Below are 20256 nucleotides of genomic sequence, written 5' to 3'. Positions count from 1 at the left end.
AAACAAGAAAAAATACCAGAGAAATGGGACTGGATTATGAAAGTTTTATCGTGGAGTGAGATGGACAAACTAACTAGAACTCTAAGAGACTATGATCTAGATATATTCAAAAAGGAGTGGAAGAAATTTAAAGGATATATGGAGAAAGAGTGGAATGTAAAAAGACATTGGACAATTTTTTAGTATTGATGAGGGAAAAAAAATATTGAACTTTGATCAGTTAGTGGTACCTTTAGTATTGAACTTAAATATATAACTTCGGGGAAGTCAAACATGGGAGGGAGGGGGGATTGAAATATCATATGGGTTAGTACAGGAAATTTATAATTAAGTTTTGTAACCATATGTTATCAATAAATTGTTAAAACACAGGACTCCGAGATCCTGTTCGAGATCAAACCTTAAGCCAGACTGACCTAGCAGGCATCCTTTGTCCTCTGGCTAGTCAGCCAACAGGAGTTGAGGACTGATGCTACAATGATCTGTGCATCATGCAAGCTGTCCAAACCCCAAAAACCTGACCACAAGGTCTGTGAAAATGCCCTCATGACTGCAGGTTGCATGGATGCTGAGGCTGCAGAAGCAATGCTGATTGCAGTATACCTGTGACTCCTCTTGGGGGACAATAAGGGCAAAATGTATGCAGTCCATGGCATTCACAATGCTGAGAAAGCCCATAGGCTCTTCTGTTGGGAAACACACATGCTCCTGGATGTGGCCTAGCACAGCATCCAGAAAGCTGTGCAGGCAACGACTTCGATGAAATTTCGATGAAATTGCTGAGCAGACAGGTTAAAACGGATAAAAGGAAGTACTTCTTCACCCAAAGGGTGATTAACATGTGGAATTCACTGCCACAGGAGGTGGTGGCGGCCACAAGCATGGCCACCTTCAAGAGGGGGTTAGATAAAAATATGGAGCAGAGGTCCATCAGTGGCTATTAGCCACAGTGTGTATGTGTGTGTGTGTGTGTGTGTGTGTGTGTGTGTGTGTGTGTATATATATATATATATATATATATATATATATATATATATATTTGGCCGCTGTGTGACACAGAATGTTGGACTGGATGGGCCATTGGCCTGATCTAACATGGCTTCTCTTATGTTCTTATGACTTGTCAATAATTTGGACACTTGTGGTGGCCAGGAATCTGGGGGGAGAGCAACCATAACATTTTACAAGTTCTTATTCCAGAAAAATGTATTGAGCAACTAAAAATATGTGTAGTGTAACCACATCATACTTGAATCTCACACGGAATAGGGAGAAACAAATTTACCATGATCTAAGTTCAAACTTTGATTACCTCAGAACTTATAAACTCATGTATTTTGCACCTTATACTGAAATCACCATTTTAGCACATTATTTTTAGCATGGGATATTAACATGTTAATTAAAAGAGAGGCTGATATAACTTCATCTCATCAGATCTCAGAAGCTAAGCAAAGTTGGTACTTGGAAGTGAGACCCTTAAGGAAGACTCTGCAGAAGACGACAATGGTAAACCACCTGTTTTTCACTAGCCTTGAAAAAACCTTGCTGGGGTTGCCATAAGACAACTGCAAGTTGAGGGCATTTTATATGTACCCATTTTATATTATGCCTATGTTTTCAAATAGTCTAGTTTCCTATATAAATAGACTAGATTGCTGTCAAGTGTGTGTTGTGCCATCAAGTTGCTTCCAACCTATGATGACGATGCTATGAATTAATGACTTTCAAAATGTCCTAACAACTATTGTCGTTCCCAGCAACTTTATGAGACCAGCGTATGATAACCTCAGTGTAGTCAATTTTAGCTTCCAGATATAGTTCAAGCTTGATTTAGAATCCATTTATCTTTTTGGTGGTCCATGATATCCATAAAACTCTCTAACACATTTCAAAAAATCAGCTTTTTTCACTGTCCAGCTTTCTCACTTGTACATAGTAAGGGGCACAAATTAATTTGTTCTAGGTTGCCAGTGATACATTAAGAATCTTTTCTAGCTCCTTCACAGCTGCTCTTCCCAGTCTCAGTCTCCTTCTGATATCTTGGTTAGTCTCCCTTTTGGTTGATGATGGAGCCAAAGAACAGAAAATCCTGAACATTTCAATTTCTTCATTGAAAAGATGTATAATTCCTCAGTAGTTGTTAACTTTTGCTTTCTTGATGTTCAGCTTTAATCCAGCTTTGGCACTTTCTGCTTCATCAGGAGTTGTTCAAGTCTTCACTATTTTCTGTCAGTGAGGTGGCGTTATCTGCATATCTCAAACTGTTAATGTTCCTACCACCAATTTTCACTCCACTTTCATCTAAATCTAATCCAGTTTTGCTTACAATATGTTCTGCATACAGACTGAACAAATAGATAAAATACATTCTTGTCTGATGCTTTTGGCAGCTGGAAACCATTCTGTTTCTCTGTATTCTGAGCTAACAGTAGCTTCTTGTCCAGAGTACAGGTTGCACATCAAAACAATCAGATGTTATGGCACATCTATTTCTTTTAAGACCAACCATAGCTTTTCATGACCCACACAGTTAAAAACTTTGCTGTCACACATATTGACTGATTATTCCAAAATACAACCGCACTTATGAGTAAAATAGCCCAAACTTACCGCTAAATCAAGAGTTCCAACATATACAATCATTGGATCTCTCAAATATGATTTTGCAAGGCGACGGACACCATCTGGCCATGTAGCACTTATGGGAACAAAAGGAAAAACATTCTGAAAAACTTAAATCCTATCACCTCTTTTCTTTCTGACAGACTTGTAATTTCCACCCTCTACATCAGGGGTGGCCAATGGTAGTTCTCCACATGTTTTTTGCCTACAACTATCAGCCCCAGCCATTGGCCATGCTGGCTAGGGCTGTTGGGAGTTGTAGGCAAAAAACATCTGGAGAACTACTGTTGGCCACTCCTGTTCTACACCACCAAAGTGAGAAGTTTGACCCCAGATACTTGATAAATCCCTAAGAAAGGGTGTCGAAGTTTTTGAAGTATTCTCATTCAACTCTTTCACACAGAAGTCTTGCTTTGAAGATCTTTTGATGAAGTCTGGTGACTTTTAGATTTGCAACAGCACTCTCCTATTTTTTCATGCCCTAAAATTCTGTTGCTTTGAGGCACCAAAGCCTGGATAAAATATCCAGTTTGATATCTGGCACACAGGTAGGAACACTGGATGCTCCCTGTTGGGACTAGCCAACTGCCTGAATGTTCCAAGGAGATAATTAATCAGTTACTAATCTCCAGAGTTCACTCTGTCTTGCATATGGGCAGCACACTGGGGTTGGTCAAATTTGTTGTAAAGTTAGGATCCTTAGTAAAATCAGATCAGAGCTTCAGGACCTGAGTTTCTATTGGTAAGCTTTGGGTGTATGATATCCAGCAGACAGGTATTGTGGGAAATGGAGTTCAGGGCTACAGTTATAACAGTGGGGCAAAGTCATCCACTGCCCACCTGGGAAAGGAAAAAAAAAGGAAGGTCAGAGAGGAGCAAATAGCATCCCCACTGCAAGAAAAAAGGACATCAGTGCTGAATGCGTGTGTGTGTGTGGGGGGGGGTTGTCAACACAGAATAAAACTGACATAAGATTGGGGGGGGGGGAGAGAGACAGAAAGAGACAGAGGCTGAGATAGGAAGTCTAAAGCTTTGAAAACTTCCCTCCTTTAATGCTTTAGTCATGACTGCCAAGAAGACCCAATTCCTTTTTTAAAGAGCAGAGTGGTCAGCTAGAGGAGGATGAGAGGGGAAGCTTCCAAGTCCTCTTCAGTCTTTTTTGACTTCTCTTCTGGTTTCTCCTTTGCTTTCCCTTCTCTGAAAACCAGACACACAAATTCCAACGAGAAGCAACTAAACACTTTTTTTTTTGAGGGGGGGAAGGAAGAACACACAATGGTGTGGAAGGCTAAAGTCTATCTGGGTGGTCAACACATTTTTATAAATCCTCATTTTTTAGCCGCTGTGGGGTAGATCTGGGAAGTTTAAAGTGCACACCCAGATCCTGGGGAGAAGATGGAGACAGTCTTTGGGGAGGGGGTGCAGCTACATGTCTTCTGTCTTTTGAGGTAGGGTGTGCTTGCAAGAAATAAAAAAGGGTAGGGGGAAGAGCTCTCAGCCTGCTTGCTCTGGGAGCACCAGGGAGAAGTGTCATCCATGTTGCCTCTGGCAGGTGTGGCCCCCTTTGGGCTGGACTCCTCAGGAGGGGTGCAGCTAGGAGACACAGAAAGTGAATGCTGCAAGGCAAGAAAAAAGGGAGGAGAGCCAAAATTCATTGGCAACCCATGCAATGCAACCCCCCCCCCCCCCACTTGCTGGTACTCTCTGGTTTCTCCTGCGATTTGGTCCTCTCGCAAAATTGAGCAATGAATAACTCCAGCAAGGAAGGCAAAAGAATGGGAATGAGGGGACAGAAATTCTTTGAGAGGCAGAAAAGGGGGGGGAGAAGAGTAGAGGAGAATTGGCAAATGGGAAAGTGATTTAGAGAGTGATGGGGGGAAAGTTTAAAAGGAGCCAAGCAAGGTTTAGTTCCCTGCTAAAAGGGGGATTGGAGAGGAGGTTTATGTGAGATGTAATGAGAGACACTGGGATGGGAAGCTTAAAGCTTTGAAAACATTTTTCCCTTTAATGCTATGGTGAATAAAGTGACCACTTTGGTAGTCTCTAGAAGCACAATATTAAAATGGCAGCTGAGTCAAAAGGACCTGTGTTACTATATCGCTGTGCTAAGGAATCGGCAAAAAACCCTCCCATTTTATTCAATTTAGTGGCACAAGACGAAAAAAAAACTCTCCATAGCTTCTGCCGGAGGACTCCTCTTCCATACACACTGCAGCCCTGTACAAAGCGTGGTGGAGTTGCAGCCGACTTTGCGCAGGCGTGCACACCCCCACCCACATGCATGTTGCTGATGATCAGAGCTTGCAATGCCACTGTCAGTGAGTTCTACCATGCATTCTGTACACTCAACATGTCCCCCATATTAGGAAATTGTGACTCTTTCCCATTTTTCACAGTAGCTGATAACACAGCACAGAATCCCCTATTGCTTGGCAGTGTGGAAAACAGGGCTTCACACCTGCTTGTCAGTTGCAGGAAAAGTCTGGTCAGTTTCAACAGTGGGTTTCCCCCCTTTGCCTGCATTCCTTTCTGTTCCCTTTCACTCACAATGCTGATGCTAAAATGTATGCGCAAAAGCTGAACTACAAGGCCTTAAATGGAAGGTGCTTACAGGGCATTACTGTGCAGCTGCAATAGAGCAACTGAGTAATTTTTTTTTTTAAAAAACAACTTCTGGCACCCTCCAACACATGTGACATTCCACCAACAGTGTGTAAGGTGGGAACAAAATCTGAAGTCAAGATTAAAGGCTTACTGTTCTGAAAACCTGCAGTAAGGTCTGTGTACTACGGGCCTGTAAGATAACTTTTCTCTACAATTTTAAAAGTAATTTTTGCTGCTGTTTCTCCCAATAGTAGCATCCTAATCATTTTACTATCTTTTATACAAATTACAGTGCCTTAATAGTAGTGTCTGACCCTTTATTACCATGGCAGTCTTATGAATTTTATCAGGCTGCTGGAAAAACAAAAATTGCAATTTTTTTGGCAACTGTTTCATTGTGTTAGTTGGTCAACTATCAGTCTAAAGATACCCACCCAAGGCAGCACATGGTTAACCTTCATACACATGAAAAATATGAAATACAGTACCTAACTATTGTATTTTTCTACAAAGTATATGCACATGAAACTAAGTTACAGGAAGAGATACTTACCTAGTCATAACTGTTTGTCTGTCAGGACGAATATCTAATAAAATCTTCATTATTTGAGGCTCAAATCCCATATCTAGCATCCGATCAGCTTCATCCAACACCTGTGAAAACACCTGTGAAAAATAACTGACAACTCCAAAGTTATATACAAATGACTCCCAAACCACATCAAAATATTATAATTTTACTACGCAATTATTTGAGGGGCATGTGTACATCATCGTATTCTTGTTACTATGGCTCTCAGAGTTTCAACATTATACCTACTCTTAATTTAGCTATCTTATTTCTGTAGATATATTAAACCTCTTTATGAACCAAAACAAGATATTATGTGAGGACATTTTTTTTTAGTAGGCAATGTTTAATGCTTATCCAGAAACAAGAACTAGAACTGAAAGCAGAAGGCCTCTTCACATGAAGCTTCACTCTCTTACTTCACGTGAAAGAAAAAGCACCATCTGTTCATGCACTGATGTGTGAACTAGATCCCTGTACTGGACAGAACTTTTTTTCTGAATAACTGGTTAAAAAGTAACATGCTAATGTTTAAATTTGTTTTCCATTAACACACCATACTTGACAAAAATCCACTTACTGTTAAATACGACTGCTCCTCACAAGCAACTTTTACGTTAGGATAACGATTTGCATGTTTCCCCCCCATCTTCCTCCCCACTTAATAGTTTTCACAAAAATGTACATGCAATCAACTCACAATCGACTTATGGTGATCCCAGCAAGGTACTTTCAAGACAAGTGAAAAGCAAAAGGTGGTCTGCCATTGCCTTCCTCTGCAGTCTTCCATCTAAGTACCAACAAACTTATTACGAGATCTGACAAGATGGGGCTACACCATGCCACCTTTCCTCCAGCTTTCAAACACAAGTACCTATTTTTGACAGTGGACACTCATTCTCACAACTACTCAGTGGGCTAATTCTTACCAACTACCTTGCTAGGAGGAGCAGAATTTAATTTGTCCCACTTACTGAGATGGCCTATGCTACCGCTGAGTCTACCATATATCATAGACCAGGTCTCTAATTTCTGTGTCACCATAAAAAAATCCAAAACTTATACACAGACTAAGTAATCAGAACCAATCATTACTGAGAATGGCTTGACATTCTATTCTTTTTTGTAATCTCCAACAGCTTGGAGTGGGAGTCACACACACACACTTAAACATAACTTCCAGGTCATTCCTAGTAATATAATAATGTTAACTACTTGCCAAGTATGTTATGCTTCTCAGATTTATAAAGTTGTTCATCTGAAGATCATTCAGTCTACCAGGAGTAGCAATAACGATGTCCACGCCTTTGGTAACCAAGCTGATTTGCCCCTTCCGGTCTCCACCACCATATATGCAAATACTAAAGACAGTGTTTCACCAGTATTTAGTTTTTGTAATTGAAACTGTAACATACTACAGCATGTTTTAACACTTTGTGCCATATCCAGTGAAATTTCCCAGAAAATTTAAAACCAATCCTAATATATCTGTAGATCTGGACAAATGGGCAACTTTAGGCTTGTCTTTATGGGGCAAATACACTTAAAATGAATATTATGCCTAATATATATTTATGCACAATTCTTTTCTATATGACTTGCACATACATTCATAAAGTTAATACCTTGTTTCAGAAATTTATGTGGGGTCCCCTTGGATTCATTTTAAGAGGATGCAACTTCCATTCAGTGAAGGAGGATTGGGTTTCCCTGATCAGGCATAGTTGTTAACTTGCACTGATTACTGAAATTGCTCCTTGCAGTCAGACTATCCATCTTGGGCTCCTTTGAAAGCTTTTTGCCTGGTGTCATTCTCTAATGAGAGCCTTAGAACTATCAAAACTTGAACACATAGCATATCAATAACTACATACAGGCTTATTTTTAGATATTTAGAAATCTTTTATAGAAACTTGTGTACACCTGTCACCAATGTTATATTTTTGTCTCTATGTATACTTTTAAAATTCTATTTAGTTGCTAGGTTTTGGGTTTTTTCTCCTTGTTCTCTTTTTCTGGATTTTTTGAAAGAAAAAAATGCAGTACCAGTGCCAAATTACTGGAAGTAGGAGTATGTTAACATTACCTTTTAATGCCTTTGTAAGAATATTTTGAGCATTCTGCCTCAACTTGAAGAGCCAGTTCTCGAGTAGGAGTGAGAACTAACATACCTGGTCCACCACGTTTTTCTCTAGGACTGAAAGGAAGGTCAGCCTCATTTAAACAGTAATTATGCAGAAGACAGTATAAGATGTGGCTACAATTATGTTAAGGCTGCATTCCTAAGCATATTTACAGGAAGTTCTGAACAACTTAATGGAATTCTTTATCAATATATAGGAATATATATTCAAGTATAGGACTGGTTAGAACTGATTAGTACAAATTTTAGCAGTTTATCATAATTATAATAAGTATGGAAAAACAACGAGTATGGAAAAGACAGATAACTGATCCATTTTTAGTTCTTAAAAAAGCCAGCAAACCTTACTTACATATTATTGTAGGACTGGCTATCCATTTAACACAGCAATGCAAACCCAAACAACCAAGCCAAACATTTTGATGCAGTGTTTTTATACTCATGTGCATGTCAACCTCAGGTGCTTAGAGGCCATTCTGAGAAAGAACCACATCTAGGTGAGATCTGCTAACTGGGTGAGATCTGCTAACTGGCCATCCTGGTTGTAGAGAGATGAACACATGTCATGTACTGGGACTGCATACTAAATTAGTCAGTCTGATGACAAGTCCCTGGTAGGACTAGAGTTTTTTTTTTTAAACAACAACATAGCTAAAGTGTTCCAGCTTTCAAAGACATCACAGATCTGTAATGTGTTTTGATCACAATAAATTTGCACATCAGAAGTAACTGCCTTTCATTGTTGTACTAGGATTAAGGCAAAAATACATATGCCAAAGCTGCCCCCTCAGAAAAAGTCAGGGCCTGAGGACAAGAGGCTTTAATGTGTGGGGTGGAGTAACTTCCACACTGACTGACTGTAAGGATTCTCACATTAAAGCCTATTTGGTGTAGTGGTTAAGTGTGCGGACTCTTATCTGGGAGAACCGGGTTTGATTCCCCACTCCTCCACTTGCACCTGCTAGCATGGCCTTGGGTCAGCCATAGCTCTGGCAGAGGTTGTCCTTGAAAGGGCAGCTGCTGTGAGAGCGCTCTCCAGCCCCACCCACCTCACAGGGTGTCTGTTGTGGGGGAGGAAGGTAAAGGAGATTGTGAGCCGCTCTGAGACTCTTTGGAGTGGAGGGCGGGATATAAATCCAATATCTTCATCATCTTCATCTTCTTCTATTACTATTTTCTGTATTTGCATGATCTGTGCAATATAGAAGTCACAGAATCATAGAGTTGGAAGGGACCTCCAGGGTCATCTAGTCCAACCCCCTGCACAATGGAGGAAACTCACAAATACCTCTGCCTAAATTCACAGGATCTTCATTGCTGTCAGATGGCCATCTAGCCTCTGTTTAAAAACCTCCAAGGAAGGAGAGCCCACCACCTCCCAAGGAAGTCTGTTCCACTGAAGAACTGTTCTAAGGGTCAGGAAGTTCTTCCTAATGTTGAGCTGGAAACTCTTAATTTCAATCCATTGGTTCTGGTCCTACCTTCTGGGGCCACAGAAAACAATTCTACACCATCCTCTAGATGATAGCCCTTCAAGTACTTGAAGATGGTGATCATATCACCTCTCAGCTCCCTCCTCTCCAGACTAAATATCCCCAGCTCCTTCAACCTTTCCTCATAGGACTTGGTCTCCAGACCCCTCACCATCTTTGTTGCCCTCCTCTGGACCCGTTCCAGCTTGTCTATATCCTTTTTAAAATGTGGTGCCCAAAACGGAACATAATACTCCAGGTGAGGTCTTACCAGAGCAGAGTAAAGTGATCTGGACACTATACTTCTCTTGATACAGCCCAAAACTGCATTTGCCTTTTTAGCCACCACATCACACTGTTGACTCATGTCCAGCATGCGGTCCATTAAGACCCCTAGATCCTTTTCACAAATACTACTGCTAAGACAAGTCTCCCCCATCTTATAACCATGCATAGGATTTTTCCTACCTAAATGCAGAACTTCACATTTATCCCTGTTAAAATTCATTTTATTGGTTTCAGCCCAGTTTTCCAGCCTGTCAAGATCATCCTGTATCCTGTTTCTGTCTTCTACTGTATTTGCAACCCCTCCCAATTTAGTATTATCTGCAAATTTAATAAGCATTCCCTCTATTCCTTCATCCAAATCATTTATGCTGCATCCAAAAATCAGAGAAATAGTGCAAGGGGACAAAAACCATGGTGAAACTATTTCATGGCTTACAGACCACATATACTCTTATTTTTGACCAAGCTTTAGCTAAAGAGGCACCCTAGCACACACAGAATCTAATAATTTTTATGCCATCTAGTTCTTACATCGGTTGCAAATCCAAGTGAATGAATCCTGGCATCAGATAAGCCAATGTTTTCCCAGTACCAGTCTGTGCTATTCCAATTAGATCATATCCTTGAAGCACTATTGGCCAGGCCTGTGACTAAAAAAGGCAATAAAAAGCATTTTAAAGTTCCATTTGATTTCCATGCTACTTAGTAAATATAGATTAAGAATTAAAAGAGAATAGTTTTATTATTATTATTTTACAAATAAAATGGATACCTGAATGGGTGTAGGCTTTTGAAACCCAACTTTCCTTATATTTGCCATAACATCAGGATAGTGCTTAAAAGCATCTTCAAATTTACAGATAGGATTGGGAATAGGACGTTTTTCACCATCTTTCAGGTCATCACATGTGATATTATTGTTCTCTTTTCTTTAAAGAGCATTGAGAAATGATGTTATATAATTAAAAAGCAACATTTATTTATTTTGAAAACAGTAAAAAATATCTAGTGGAAAGAACCATCCATTTGTTATTTCCAAACCTAGGCTGATACTATATCAGAAGGACTAAAAGAAGCTTTAGTATGTTCCACACATATATACCATGCAATAATTAATAACTGTCATCTCACTAGCACTAATGTCACTGCCAAAGGCACACTGGACTGTGGTATTTCAGTGCGACTTCATAAAAGGCTCTTGTTTTTGGATAGAATTCTTTTAGACTTTCATAACTTCAGTTATGACAAAGTTAATTGTCCCACAAGAATGGCAATTCTATAGACCAATTCAGGGCCTTTCTGCATGCTGAGTTACAGCAAACTTAACAATTTTGTCCACTAAGTGCATATGTGCAATAGATTTGCTTCTCAATACATACATCTAAAAATACAGCATGTGAATTACAGGGAACTAAAATTCATGACAATTTCCTGAACAAGTTCCAAGTTTGCAGGCAGGAGATTCTCTACCTTAGAAGCTATGCAGTTGTGCATTCTGATATCCCACAATGTATCGGGTTAGTCATACACATATGACCTGCCCTAAGTTACCTGTGTGAAGGATTCAGTTTGGTTTTATAGTATTCATCTAAGTTACTTACAGGAAAAGTTGAATTGGAATGTACTTATGACCTTAAAAGATTTCAGTGGCAAGTATGGATATGGAATTCATCTTAGCAGACTTTACATTACCTGCTAAGTAGTGAACATCACCAAATACAAATATCTAAAACCACAACCACAGCACTACTCACCAAATAATCAATAGCCACACAGTTAGAAAATCTATCATTTTTACCTCCACCTATCAACTTCATCTTGTGACATACAAGCAATCCTTGTTGACTCTTTGTAAAACCTTTTTTCAATTGGAGGTAAATCTGGTAAAATTAAAAAATAAGAAAAAAATGGTCAAAAATGAGAAAACATTTGCCAGGGACTGAAGCCAGGGCCTTCTGCATTCAAAATAGATGCTCCACCACCAGGCCTCATTTTGGGTGGGAGCTCACAGGAACAGAGCTCCAGAACATCTAAATTTTATTGAGCTCTTTCATTCTCACCCCCCCCCAAAAAAAATACTTGCTTCAGGGATCCATTGTTCAAGCCCTGTGAGAAATTTGTTGAATCTAAGATTTGACAAACTTTCTAATATTTTTCCCCACAAAAATTGGGGAAATAGCCAAAACATATAAAGCAGATAGCTGGAAATCTTCATTATGCCACTGCAGCCACACAGGATAAAATAATTTAAAAAGTATGATGGGAGTAAGGTTTTATTATGACAATTATAATTCAAGAAGCATTTGATGGTAGATGCCGAGCTGATAATAATTACCTACACCTTATGATGATGTCAGGGGTGTATGGCATATGCAAATGAGTTGTGCTAATGAGCTCCAGCACCTCATTTCTATGACCCTGGTCCACCACTGAACGATGATCTCACTCAGTAAACTGGCTCCACATGTACTTTTTTCCCAGTGTGGAGGAGGCAATCCTCCACTATACAGCTCACTTCCTCTTGCAATAGGCACTTCTGTTAGTGCAATTCCAATGTTTTTCAACTAGTTCAAAGTGCCTAATATAGGAGGAAATGAGCAAAGATATAGGATCCGAACCAATACCCTTAACAAAATCACGAGGGGTTCTGAGAATGTTTAGAAGAACAAACTTTCACAAGCAGTAAACATCAATAATAATCTTTATTTCTTAAAAATCTGTTATACTAACCAGCCCATTTCATTGCTTCATATTTTGCTTTATTTTCTCTGAGAGAAGCCCAGTTAATGGACTGCTTTGGATTACCATCTACAGACTTCAAAGCTCCAGAACGACTAGAATGGTAACTAGTGGTCCCAACATGCTGGTACTTGAAGGAATCTGTTAAAACAAGAACGTATAAAATGTTTTAGTAAATCATCAGATTACTGTGACATTTGAACCAGTTTTTTGCACATGTATGTATGTATGCATGCATGTATGCATGCATGCGGGTAGGTGGGTAGTTGTTGACATTATGGGTAGTAGAGCCAGGAGATCCTGAGATGGTTTGGCAGCCAGAAGTTCTAGCTCTTTTAGTGTCATGCACCACTAGATGGCAAGCTAGATTTGTTTTTAAGGCAAGAGAGGGTTTGCCATTGCCTGCCTCTGTGTCACACCCCTGGTATTCTAGCGAGGTCATCGTTCTAAATACTAGCCAAGGCCAACCTTCCTTAGATTCCGAGAGCTGAAAAAATTGGGCTATCCAGGTCAGGGTGGAGGGGTAAGCATTAAAAGATTAAGTCTCACTAGCACCATAAAAAAGTCTAATTTTATCTACACATTTATCTCTAAACAGAACCCCATAATGCAGTTCAAAAAGGAGATACATACAGAGACAGGAGATGCTTTTGCAAATCCAAGTGTACCCTATGACTGCAGAAAAATCTGATTTTTTTAAAATGTTTGTTCTCCAAAGTGGAGAACTGAAGTCTGCATCTCAGAACTCCAATGAGAAAATGTAGACCAGGATCACAGTCAGTTGTAATGACAACTGAGATTTTTAAAAAAAATAAAAGGAGGAGAGGAGAAAGGACAAGGGCAGGGGTGTGCCAATTAGGGTTGTCAAGCAACCATCTGTTGTCTACCCCACTACTTACAATGACTTACCTGACACTGACTGAAGCCCTGGCTTCATCAAAGTCTCCATTGTGGCTTTGGCTCTGTGAAATGGGCACCCTAAAGAGGAGGGAGGCCTCCTCTTTGGAGATCTTCAGCTGCACTGCATTACTTGACAGTTTACTAGGGCTTTTAAGAGGAGCTTGAAGGAGCAGGAGATCTGGGATTTGCTTTTTTGGTTTTAAAATGAAAATGTTTTTAAGGACAATAGTTAATGGCTTAGGGAGGAAGGAGGAGGACAAGGCAAAAGAAGTAGCAGCAACACAGAGCCATCCATCCAATCAGATGGGCATGGATGGAAGCCACCTTCAACTGCTTGAGGGAAAGGGGGCTCAGAAAGGCTAATCCCTCCATTCCCCACCCCCTTATCAATAAGTGATGAATGCAGAGGTTTGAAGCAGAACAGAGGACATACTTTCAATTTTAACCCTCCTTTTCTTAGATGCCCAGTTGGTTCAGAAATGAAGAAATGCGGGGGTGGGGTGAGGGGGGATGCAGGACCTCAGAAGTCTTGGAACTAAGGAAGAGAAAGTGGCATTTGGGGAGTAGGGGCAGAGAAAAGACAGTAATGGGAGCCTCCATGGGTTGGGATTTTTACCCCTTGCTTATAACTATCTGTAGAAAAACTGCATTTACACATTCTTAATTTTCAATACATCATAAAGTCAACCTCATGATTTGGTCAGAAGATTCTGTTCAAAATAGTCTACTCCCACCATATACTTTTACAAACCATTCAAAGTTAAATTCAAAAATGCTTCTTCAGCAGGCGGCTAGCTATAAATCAGGTTTTAAAGAAACAAGATTAGACTGTACTACAAAACAGATATGAAGTTTCAATTTGTTACCTTTTTCATACTTTTCTCCTGCATTGCTCTGACTGCACCTCTCAATAAGATCATCAATCAGCGTTTTGGCTTTTGTCTGCTTATCATTACCACCAAATATCTTTACTTCAGCTTCGTAGTTTCCTCTTACAACCTAAATATAAGATTTCAATTAGACTAGCATATGGTACTGTAATACCTCTTGCTAAGCTTTGCTTTTTGAACAACATGAAAACACACCATTACAGCAAGTTAAAACCAAAGCACAGAATAAGTACAGAAGATAAATACAAGAGGAAAGAGGGGTCCCTGTGTGACTGCCAAGGGAAACAAAAAAGTCTTCACCTGCTGGGAAAAGATGGCAACAGAAGGGGACAGGTGAATGTCCCTGAGAGAGTTCCAGAGCTTTGGTGCCACTACTGAGAGCACCCTCCCCTGGGTTACCACCCATCTAATGTCAGAAGGCAGGGTCACCCCAAATGGGTACTCTGAAGATGACTGCAATGATCAGGTAGGTTCATAAGGGAGTAGGCAGTCCTTCAAATATGTTGGTCCCAAACCACATAGGGCTTTAAATGCCAGCACCAGCACCTTGAATTGCACCCAGAAACAACTGAAAGAAGACTGACATATCCTACACAGAGCTTCTTAAATGATTATAAACTATCATGGACTGGCCATTTGGATGATGTTTACCAAGGACTATATCAACACAACATCCAAGCAGAAATATTCAGGGCTGAAATGTTAGCTATTTCAGGGAAATCTCTATTATGTGGTTACAAATCCACAGCAATATTTTCTTGTTTAAAATCCAGGTATTTCTAAATTTTATATAAGCATGATAGAAGTTCTCTTTCCAAGTTCTTTGAACTGATTTCTACAGCACTTTGGACACAAGAAAAAGAGATCTTGCAAACAGCCCATCTTTTGTAACTGGATAATTCACAAATCTGAGAAAACCATTAGATTTAAGTGATGTAAAAATAAACACTTCACCTGTATTTTGCAACCTGAAGATTCTTCAAGTTCTTTTATTTTAGCTCCACCTCGACCTGTTGTAAAAGTAAGTTAACACATTTGCACACATCATCAAATATCAACTTTTGCCAAGTGGCTACAGAAAAGAACAATTAGACTCTATTTATATCACAAATCTAACTGCTCTAAACATCCTTCTACACAGGTCACGGCCATATTTTGAACATGACAAAATAGACAACTGTACACTTTTCACCTGACAAAATGTCTTACACAAATGACATCTTTGTGTAGCAAAAATGTCACATAATGTGTGAATGAAGTATTAAGTGAAGCTAACCCAGCTAAAATACCTGACATGCCTTACACTGGAGTTCTGACTATTTTCTTCCAACCCAGAATTTGTGCCCATCCAGAATGGAAAACTTAAAGCATTTAACACCAACTACTTTGTTTTTGCATACCCACAAGTTACAAAACGCCAATTTTGGGACATGTTTGCAACTGCCAAATTAGGATCTCACATAGGAAGTGCCACTGTTTTCAAAAGCCCACTCCTGACTGCCATTATTTAACTCATGAATCAGACAGTCTACAACCTGAATAACTACTTCCATTATTAATTTTACTGGTGATTTATATATATCACATATTCCTTTGCCATGTCTTTTTTTGTATTACATCTACAGACCGCAAGCCATACTTCCACACCTTTAAGCCACCTCCGATGCTTCGGCAGGGCAGATACAAACCCGCAGCTAACTGCCCCTTTGCCTGACTAGCTGTGGAATCCTAACCAGAGTTAAACCCTTCGAAGCCCAATTAGTGGGCTCAGAAGAGTATCACTACTGCGCTTTGAGTCGTCCTTACCAAGGGCAAAGAAACTCCTCCTTCCCGCCCCCATCAGATACCCTCACGCCGCCACTACCTATGAGGGTGCCGACCAGCGCGTTATCCAGGTGGAAGCAGAGCGGTGGCGACCCTGCGCGCTCTCGGCCTCTTCCTCCAGGGGACCTCCGGGCCCGATACTCCAAGGGCCTTGATTGCCACGGCTCGCGGGCAGCAACAAGCCGCGAACGCCCTTTCCACCCGTCGCCCCTGTCCTTTTTGTCTTCGCCTGCGACTCGGTTTCCACAGACTTCCGGAGAAGCTGCTTCCGTCGCCGAGCCCCATACAGGTGAAGCCCGAGAGGGCTGGGGGGCGGCTCTGTGAGGTCCATCCTCATCGCTGTCCGCTTCCCAGTCAGACATGACAAAAGCACGATAAGCTCGAGACGAATGCCCCCCCTCAAGTCAAAACAAGACCAACTGAATTAACTCCCAACCCTCGTCGAGCAACTGTCTCACGCGTGCTAAACTAAACCGCCCGATTCCGCCCGCCGCTCCGATTGGCTGAAGCGCTCTAAAGTCTAGTAGGTGATTGGTTGGAAGGCTCCAAGGTTACGGTCTCTCGTTGGAAAACGAAAGCTTCCCTCTGAAGAAAGACGAAAGGAAAATATAGCAAGGCAGGGAGGTTGTTGCTCTTCTTCGAGTGTATTTTTTTAACAAGAGGGGACAAATTTATCGCGGCGGCAGGTAAACGAAAGGCTGATATTTTGAGAAGATGAGGAAAACTAGCTCTACCCCATTTCAGTGGTTGACGAAGTGTGCATGCACACGAAAGCTTACACTCTGAGGTGCCCTTGGATTCTAACGTGTTCTAGCCCTACCTTAACAGCTAATATGAAAAGTATTTTTCAAATGGGCATATTAAAAAAGAACAAAGTAGTAGAAGCCCAGCAAATCGTCTCCAAACACGCTTGATTTGCAGTATGTATAGTGGAGAGTGCAAGTGGTGAATCTCTGCGTTATGTTTAGATTTCTAGAAAAGTTGTAATTCTTAAGGCGGCAGTTCTTATTTGGGACTGAACCAAGTGGGATTTAATTCCGAGTAAATGCTCGTAAAAGAGTTCCGTTGCTTGAGGAGGGTGGTTTAGGAGACCCGTTTCTAATATTTATCTCGTGCTTTCCTCAGGGTGATGTACATATTCTTGTCTACCCCATCTCCAATTTTCTTACAACATCCGAAAGATGGAACAAAGGCTCTAGGGTATTCAGGCCTTCTTGCAGAAAGGGAATTTGAATCCAGATTCAACAGACCACTGTAATATCTTTGTGAACTGAGGATGAACAAAAGTTGTTTTGGACTGGAGTGGTAAAAAATGTATCGGGAGAGAATTCAGATTACTTACTCCCTTCTCATTTAACCACAAGCATAATTCAAAAGTACAATGTTTTGAATTATTTTCTTAATCAAATTTAGCTAAACCTTATAAGCAGATTTTACAGGTTTAAATATTTGCAGCTAATTTAGTGGAATGATGCACCAGATTGTTCATGTTGCAGTTCTGCATAAAGGCTGCTTGAATCCTTTTAATTTCATTTACTGCCCTTGAATTTTTTTCTCCAGCTACCATCATGAGAAATAAACTCAGAAGAAGTTGGTAAAAACTACATAAAATATGTATATACATAAAATACATATTTGTAAAATGTACATAGTTTTAATACACACTTCTGCAGTGTGTTTTAAGCACATGCTCATATTACACATGAGCAAGTACCTTGTCTTAATGTGTGAGAGAATGCATTCTGTAGGCTTGACCCTAGCTCTTGTGAGTATTTCCTGCAGCCCAACAGATGGCTTCTGGATCTCCAGTGAAGATGCAAAGTATGACAGGCCCAGCTTCTGGTTTTGCAAGGCCACAGAGTATGTTAATATTATTAGAGAGGACAGAACTTGGCAAGGAAGCAGATGTAAAAAGAGAACTTGCAATGTAAGAAGGTTCTAGGGCAGGGATTCCCAGCTTTGCTGAGTCTATAGGCACATTTTGAATTTTGAGAAAGAATAGTGGATGCTACCACAAAATGGTTGACACGGAGGCAGGACCAACCATAAAATTACTGCCAAGAGTCAACAATCACAAAACATTAGAAGGATACAAGCCAAGAGATGTCCTACGATGGAAGGAGCTGTTTCTGAGTGGGTGCTCCCAAAGGTGATCATCCTGGAGCCTTCTGAAGTACTTCCTGCTCCAATGAGGTGGAGGAAACCAGAACTGGCTCTTTGCTCTGGAGGAGAACAAGGTAGGCACCAGGCAGTGGGCCTCACTAATGTAAGGCCAAGGAAGGATGCCCCAACACAGGTACTAGATGTAGAGGGAAGTGGATGTTATGTAAAATCTGCTGTGCTGAATTCTTGAACTCTTAGCTGTACAGAGGTAGGTGCCTCTTGACGTAATACGAACTTTTGCAACAATACTGCACAGATATTTCTTAAGGTAAAAACACACACATATAATAGTTATTTTAAATAATTTTATTAACAACAATATGGATTCAATTCATCATGAAATTACAATTAACATTGTATTGTAATGTAATGGCTTAAGCCATTCAGCATCAGTGGAAATGTCCCTTATATTTTTCCATTATTGTCATACATCCAACATTTTAGCACTTTTCCCTCAGATTTGGGCCGGCACTAGTATCTTACAACACTCCCACTGGCAGATGTTTTTGTCCATGGAAGTATCCCATATCTACTTGAAAGACTGGGAGGTTTACAAAACCTATTAAACAATCTAAATACTATAGCAATCTGGATGTTTCAGTCAATTTGTACAATGTTTGATGGCAACGAGAGTAAAGCAGAAATATGAACCATTTCCCCTCTAAAATTTGCTTTATTTAGCCCTACTGAAATAAGAAAACATTCCATTGAGAATAAAAAAGTGGCTCAGAAGAGCGATTTAAATTCTTCTATAGGCAAGTCTAGCGAAGTCAATAGAATCACACAGGGAAAGATTTGGTCACTTAATGCTCATTTAACCAGTCCTAAACATGGTCTGTCAATTGACCACCAAAATGTTAATGTAGAACAGGGACTAAGACTGCAATTCTAAGCAAACTTAGCGCCAAACTACACATTAACATAAATATGTGTAATGCAGACCCCCACAGCTTTTTTTTTTTAAATGAAAAGCCATTTTGAGAGTGTAGATTAAGATTGGAAAATGGAAGGTAGGCAGAGTTACATGCTACCTCTAGTTATACCTGCTTCATCTGTTTACAAATTAGCTTTTCCTTAAAGGGGGCGGGACTGGGCTTCTAATACATGCTTTTACGTATAATGTGTAGTTTGAGTCTTCTCCCCTTGGCCTCTGGCTTACTTCTGAGTAAACATGCTTTGGATTGCACCGGACAATGCTTTTGCTACTTTTATATATTCTGCTAAATTCTTTTTTCTGTGCTTTATAAAAATATTATGTATACTTTTTCTTTTTAGCATTTTGTGCATTAATTTTTAAAGTCAATGTGACATAAGGATTAATTTAGGTACTTATTAATGTCCTCTGGGGAAACGTTGAGTAATTATTACATCACTTTATACAGATGCCTAGCAACAGTTCACACCTGCTTAGTTTAACAGAGGACATTTCTGTTGAGGTAAGTTAAAAGGAATTTTGATTAAGTAAGGGCTACAAGCCCAACACCATGGACAGTGCAGTTTATAAAGTGTTCAAAATAATTTGACTGGTCACATAAGTATAAAAGTATCTGTCATTCTATTTAATGACAGCAGTCAATTTTAAGTATGTTCAACTCATACAAAACATGTAAGATTTGTGGCCATTGTGAGTAAAATGTATGATCTTTACCATACTGAATTCTAGGTTAGAACATGCTATTCATATTTAAATAAAAATATATCTTATGAGCCAAATGAAAATATATATATTTCTAAACATACCATCATTACATTTTTTCTTTTCTGTTAGTTTTTCCGTCAAGAACTACAGACATACAGGTCAAAAACTAATTATTAGTGTAGTGTCCCAAAACTGTTCAGAAAGTTCAATTTATTTACTGTTTTTTATGGCTTTCATATGTTTTTAATACAAAGTCAATAACAACTTAGAATAATAGAGTTGGAAGGGACCTCTAGCGTCATCTAGTCCAACCTCCCGCACAATGCAGGAAACTCACAAACACCTCCCCCTAAACTTGAATGAATAACAGTCATACGTACCCCACCATACCACACATT

General features: G+C 39.9%; 1 protein-coding gene across 2 annotated transcripts in view; it reads right to left on the bottom strand.

The window, feature by feature from the left end:
• Positions 1-16521, bottom strand: part of DDX43 (DEAD-box helicase 43) — a 48562-nt gene extending 32041 nt beyond the window's left edge. Inside the window, exons 1-11 of one of the 2 annotated variants that reach the window (XM_060235992.1) lie at positions 16097-16521; positions 15187-15242; positions 14209-14341; positions 12434-12583; positions 11502-11583; positions 10476-10632; positions 10235-10353; positions 7887-7997; positions 7020-7161; positions 5783-5883; positions 2614-2701 (exon numbers count right to left, since the gene is read on the bottom strand). In XM_060235992.1, the coding sequence (XP_060091975.1) occupies positions 2614-2701; positions 5783-5883; positions 7020-7161; positions 7887-7997; positions 10235-10353; positions 10476-10632; positions 11502-11583; positions 12434-12583; positions 14209-14341; positions 15187-15242; positions 16097-16418 (1461 nt within the window). In that variant the 5' untranslated portion in view covers positions 16419-16521. Of the gene's footprint in view, positions 1-2613; positions 2702-5782; positions 5884-7015; positions 7162-7886; positions 7998-10234; positions 10354-10475; positions 10633-11501; positions 11584-12433; positions 12584-14208; positions 14342-15186; positions 15243-16096 lie in introns of both variants that reach the window. The other variant, XM_060236002.1, reaches the window with a different exon arrangement.
• Positions 16522-20256: the final 3735 nt, after the last annotated feature.

This window comes from Heteronotia binoei, chromosome 1 (assembly GCF_032191835.1).
Source record: "Heteronotia binoei isolate CCM8104 ecotype False Entrance Well chromosome 1, APGP_CSIRO_Hbin_v1, whole genome shotgun sequence".
Taxonomy (NCBI): Eukaryota; Metazoa; Chordata; class Lepidosauria; order Squamata; family Gekkonidae; genus Heteronotia; species Heteronotia binoei.
This window is presented reverse-complemented; position numbering and strand designations above follow the sequence as displayed.